General features: G+C 27.1%; 1 protein-coding gene across 1 annotated transcript; it reads right to left on the reverse strand.

Annotated features, from left to right (window-relative positions):
• Window positions 1–3,731: 3,731 nt before the first annotated feature.
• MSP2 (microspore-specific promoter 2) lies at window positions 3,732–6,543 on the reverse strand. The gene is made up of 4 exons (XM_039032597.2): window positions 6,225–6,543; window positions 5,970–6,134; window positions 4,740–4,922; window positions 3,732–4,094 (listed from the first exon to the last, which is right to left on the reverse strand). The coding sequence occupies exons 1-4, from the start codon at window positions 6,327–6,329 to the stop codon at window positions 3,930–3,932; spliced, it is 618 nt and encodes a 205-aa protein (XP_038888525.2). The 5' UTR covers window positions 6,330–6,543; the 3' UTR covers window positions 3,732–3,929.

The following is a 6,543-nucleotide window of genomic DNA, read 5'->3' on the forward strand; positions in this document are numbered from 1 at the left end:
CGATTTTTCAACTTACTCCACGAAGTGATACTCAAAGATTAAATTATTAAAGGATTAGTACACAATATAAATTATCTTATATATAAACTAAAAGAACTTCATTCTTGGATTTTACACCGTAATTCCTACCATCCGTAGATGATCTATGTTCACAAGCTCCCCTTGTATAACATGTAATGTGTTCAACAATTGTTCAAGTAGCTCACGGTCTCCAACTGAAATACATACTCAAGGATTCAACAAAAACCAACAATAGATGACTTTTAAAGAGCCACGATTGTATTATTTCTTTTTGTCCTGTGTCATTTTACCTTAAAAAATATTTTGAATTTTCAGCAAAGGATCACTCACTCAAGAATAGAAAATATTTTAATCAATCGATCAAAAAAAAAAAAAAAAAAGTCAAATGGATTAATATTTTCAGGGTTCAACATTCTTAATTAGTTCCAAATATTTTTTAGATAGAGAGTTTTATACCATATTAGAGAAATATAAGTCGAATTTTATCTCAAAAACAAGTAATCATGAAAGGAGTGACTCATGTATTCTATAAAGATGGAGAGGTCTCTATACTTTCGATGTAGAATCCTCAACACAAATAATTTTAAATATATTTGTACTAAGAAATATTCTTCAAAATATATCCCATTTTTTATTAGTTGTTATAAGATTGAAATTATAACACTGGCAATCATGAAATCTACTAACTATAATAATTTCAAATTTTCAATAAAGAAGTAATGCTATTTTTAGTGGTTAATGGATAAGATACCAAATATCATATCTATAAATCAATAATTCGATTTTTAAATCTTTGCAAGTGGTGAACTAAAAACAAATTTCTAATATAGGTTAAATTATATCAAATACTCAATAACTTTTGGGTAGGCTCTAGACTTCTAGTGAAGATTTTCTTGTTTTCAATAAAATAAGATGAAAATTGATGTGACGTCTAATGTGTTTAATATTTGAAAGATATATGTGATGCTATTTATAATATCATTCATGTATATTGATGTGATAATTGATGTATAAAAGTTGATTATGTAGATGATTTTAGCAATTTCTTGTGTGATGAAGTAAATAAAAAACAACCCACTCTAATTTTTACATATCAACCTTTAGTTTTCATCTCTTATTTTTATATAAAAAAATAGAATATTTCAAATTTCAATAATATTTTTTTGGAACAAAATTCAAAGTATAAAAGTGATTTTTTTTTTTTTTAAGTCAAGAAACATAACGAAAATAGGGATATTTTTTATACTTTAACTTTTAGGGAAAATATGTAAACTCTTAAACTTAAACTTAAGAGCATGTATCAATTTAAACCTTAAATTTTAGAAGTTGAATCGATTTAAACCCAAAATTAATAATTGTATCAATTTAAACCCTTTCATAAGTGTATCCAAATAAAACATTAGAGGGTTTAAATTGATACAATTATGAAAGTTTAAAGTTTAAATTGATATAATTACGAAAATCCATGATTTAAATTGATACAATTATTATCTTGGAGTTTAAATTGACACAACCCCTAAGATTTAGGGATATAAATTGATATTTATCCTAATTTTTAATATAAATGATAGACAAAACTTTAAAATATAATTTGTTTGCTTAACATGTTAGCCAATGAAATGAGAAGAGTGGTTGATAATCATTTAGTCTAACAATATGGTATGAAATCATAGAAAATTCAAAATTTAATATGATTAGATTATATACATGGGGTACTTAGCTTAAGCTTATTCAAACATGGTAATCATTAATAATTAATTCATCTTCAATAAAATGTTTAATAATAATTATAATATGTACAATAAAAGAAAGTATGTATCTATGCTATAATCCTTTAAATTAAGGTTGAAACATACAAAAGTTAAAACAAGGACTTCTCCAAAAAAGAAATAAAGTAAAGAGAAATTACTTTCTAGTGATTGAGTTTTGAAATAATTGTACTGATGACCTATAAATTGGATCCAAAATGTAAAATGATCTAAATTTTTTTTCAAAAAAAAAAATGTCAAAAGACATTTTGCTGATGTCATAGATAAGTAAAAATACGTTATTACCTTTCCTTTTATTTATTTTTGTTCTTTTCTTTCTTCTCCAAATTGTTTTTTTGTTTTTGTTTTTTTTTAAAATTTTCTTTAACTTTCTTTCTTCTCTGGATCACATCTACTCCTCCTCCTCCTAGATCGAAGACGACCATACCTTCTCTGATGCTATATCACACGAACAACTCCAATACGACTTATTTTAGGTAGAGCAAGTTGATCAGCAGATCTGTGAGGGAGGAGAGTGATGTGAGATAGGAAAGATGAAGCAAGAGAGTCGATTGAGCGAGAGTATGAGAGAGCGAGAGGCCGAGCGAGAGGTCATTCCACGTGTGCGAGAGTTTCATTTTGATAACTTCACTCGGATTTGACGTCAGCAAAGGGTCATTTGACATTTTTTTTGAAAATTCGAGTCAATTGACATTTTGGACCAAATACACCTTTTATTGCAAATTTAGAAAATCCTAAAACAAAAATACACCTTTTATTGCAAACTTAGGAAATCTTAAAACCAAACACACATTTTATTGCAAACTTAGGAACTAAACATAATATTAAATTTCTGTCAACATCTCGATATTTTCATCGATATTTCTACTTTTACATGGATTCAATATCGACACGAGTAGTTAATCGATATTTTCGTAATCATAAAAAATAAAATATAAGCAATATAATGTTATTAATGTGAATGTAATAAAGATAATAAATATTTTAATTTGTTAAAAAAGTATAAAATATTTATTTATTAATTTAAATAATTTTTAAAATTTTATTTTTAAAATTTTTCTAGAAATATTTATTGACATTTCTATCGATATTTTCGTAAAATTGAAACTTCCATATTTTTGTCCGCATTATAATTTAATTTTATACTAAAAACGATTTTTTTTTTAAATTACAATATTCTAAGTGTATGGGACAGTAATTAAGAGCTCCAACCATTGGTCAATTTTTTTCTTTTCCTTTGAGTGAAAGGCATAAAGATGATCCAAAATTTAGAATAACAAATGCCTCCAAATTGGCTCCAAATCAATATGAGACATAAATTACAAACTAGACTGGATTGATAACTATTTTATTTTTATCTTCATTAATTTTATCTATATGTTCTTAGAAATATTTTAATAAATAAAATCAAATATTGTAAACTTGAAAATCAATTTTAAACAAGGATAAATTACAAAAATCACCTATAAAATATGGTGGTAGTTGCAATTACACCATCAAATTTTCAGTTGTAAAAATTGAATCCTCAAATTTATCTAATTCAGCTTTAAAATTGAATTATCAAACTTATAATAGTTGTAGAAATTGGACTTCTAAATGCTAAAAATTAAACCCTCAAACTTATACAATTGTTAAAATATCTACAATTATGTAAGTCTGATGGTCTAATTTTAATACTTATATAAATTCGAAGACTCAAGTTTTACAATTAAAAATATTGAGAGTATAATTTCAATTACCGTTGTATTTTAAGGTGATTTTTGCAATTTGTCCAAAAATTTAGTCTATGGTTTTATTTTTTAGTTATTTAAGACTCAAATATATTTGATCATTGACATAATTATCCTTCATCATTGATAATCACAATTTCACATTATACTATTTTCCATTTTAAGAAAGATCACATATATATCATACCCACTACCCAAATCTACATCTCACTTTTTAAAGAAAATGACCATTATTATTGCCTTTCAAATTTCTTATACATCTATTTGGATTTAGTTGATAGAAAAATATCTTTCCACACTATAATTAAAAATTTTCAAGCTTTAAACATATGATCACTTATCATTAAATCCAATAACTTAAGTTGATGGAGAGAAATAGAAAAAAATAAAGAAAGAAGGGAATGAAGCATTAGCAACCAAACATTCTCAAGTGTGGCCATTTAAGAGAAGGAATCCCTTTCTTCACATTTTTGCAAGATCCTACTTCATCTTTTTCAGTCCTTGTCTTACCAACTACTTGGCCTTTTGAAAGACTCTCTTGCATCTTTTTCTGTTGTTGTCTTTGAGGCTTCTCCTATCAAATGAAAAAAGGGGAAAAAAAAAAGAGAAGAGAAATATAAGAACACATTGAATCATGTGAAAATGGCTAATTACCTTATAGGTAAAGCTTAGATTCTAATAGAATATATGAAAAGACATGCCAAAAGATAACCCCAAATTCATCACTAATAGGGTAAAAACCGAACAAACACATACGTGGTTCACTAATAGAAAACGACAATAAAAGATGAACATAAAACGTAAAGCAATAGAGAATTGATACCTAGATTGACGTGATTCACTAATAGTATGTTAGATATGAAAGCAGTTTTATTGGAGAGAAAAATATTTACCTAACACAGTGAGACTTAAATAATTTTGTGTTATTTGAACAAAAACGAACTACAATCTAGGTGAAAGATGAGCTTCCAATAAAACACCAAAATATTGAATGACTCAAAGGACATCAACTTGACACAAAAAGTTCACAGAAAAAAGAAAAGCAAAAGCATAATGCTTAATTGATTATCCCTCCAAGTTGAGGCAAGAGAATATAATTATATTGCTAGTGAAAGAGCTTGTTGGTTTGTTAATTCTTTTTTCTTTTTTTCCTTCTTTGGAAATCTTTGTCTCTTAGCAATTATTGATAGTACTCATAAGTATCTATTTATTTTTTTACCTGAATTTGAGAAATTTGTGAAGTTCTTCCATGGTTGGGATAGTGGAATGTGGGGTATGAAGAAGATGGTTGTCCTCTACAAAATTGTTTTGGAGAAGAAGAAGAACAAATCTCAACTGATGTTTGTGATGAAGTTAATGATGAAGGATTTGAGGAGTTTCCTGAATCCATCTCCAAACACAGCTGCCAATCAAATTGTAAAACACAATAACAAAATAGTTTATTTCTTTATTTTTTTTCCCCTCAATCATAAATTCCAAACAACTATTCATTACTTTCTTTGATCATATTGAAAACTATTTTATAATTAGTTTTTAGTTTTTGGGTCACTCGTTTCCATGTTTAGTCATATCCTTTAATGGAATGGACGTTAGGACTCAAACACTACTATATCATTTCAGGTCACTGTTATACTCATTTCAGATATTAGTTTTTCATCCAACATTCTTACAAATTTGTACTCCAAGAGTAGTTTTGAAACTTTTTAGGAAAATTTCAAAGTAATATTACAACTTTTAAAAGATTTTTTTTTTCCCCAAATGTTATGGTTTAGGGATATTCCTTTTGTAATTTAGTCAATACCCAAAGTTTAACTTGTTGGCTTTGAACTCTATGTTTAATCTTTTCAACACATTCTCAATAGCATACACTCGAGAGGAAACGTTGTACTATATAAGTTTAATCTTTTTGGTCATTGTTGCACTCTTTTCAAGTTTCAGTTTTCATCCAATATTCTAACAAATTTCTATTTCAAGAGTAGTTTTAAAATATTTTATGAAAGTTAAAGGGTAATATTATAACTTTTTAAAAGATCAAGAAGGTATTTTTTATACAAACGTCATGATTTAGGATATTCTTTTAATAATTTAGTTATACCAAAAGTTTAAGCTATTGAGTCCGGGCCTTAAATTTAATATGTTTAACATATTCTCAACAATATACAGTACAAAGGAAATGATATCACAAAAGTTCGAACTTCTATATGAAATTCTACATTTGACATCTTATCAATGCTTCAAATATTATTCTCACTAAGTGTAGTTTTGATACATCTTCTTAAATAGGAACATGAATTCACAAAACCTTTCTAAAAAACATACAAAACTTCCAACTTGTACCTTAATTTTTTATGCAAATTTTGAAGGTGTAAGGAGAAAAAGATGGTGAAAGAGAAAGAACATATCATAAACAAAAAAAAAAAAAGTAAGAATTAGAATATTTAATTTGAACCTGAAAAAGTCTATTCTCAAGAGTTGCCACACGATCCAACAATGAACCTTTAAAGTAAGTATCTTTTAGTGCAACATCCAATGATACGCATCTTTTTTCCATTCCTTCTTCTAAATTACTTCCTCCAAATCTTCCCAATCTCTGTTTTTTCTCCAAATCCTTCATCTATTGCAAAATTAACAACAACCCCACAAGAACAAATCAACAACAATTATATATAAACCAAAAGAAAAAGAGAGAGAAAAATAAACTTACAACAAAATCCAAATGATCCAATCTTGAAAAAAGTGTCATTGAAGAAGAGGAAGAGGAATAATGTTGTGGATGATGGGATAACTTTGCTTCTTCATCATCTTCCATTGAATCAAAGCTTTTACTTTCTTGGCAAAGGAGAAATCACTATCTTCTTCTTTTTAGTGTAAAACAGTTATGTTTTCCCACTTTTTGTTTGTAGAATGGGGTTTGTTTTTTTTTACTAAGTCAATCAATCACTATGTTTTTGCAAGAGAGTGAAAGGAAGAGCCCAAAAGAGTTGATCCATGGCCAATTATTTCAATAAGTCCAATAATGGAAT

This window comes from Benincasa hispida, chromosome 5 (genome assembly GCF_027475165.1).
Source record: "Benincasa hispida cultivar pf3 chromosome 5, pf3_genome.v1.1, whole genome shotgun sequence".
NCBI classification, from domain to species: Eukaryota; Viridiplantae; Streptophyta; class Magnoliopsida; order Cucurbitales; family Cucurbitaceae; genus Benincasa; species Benincasa hispida.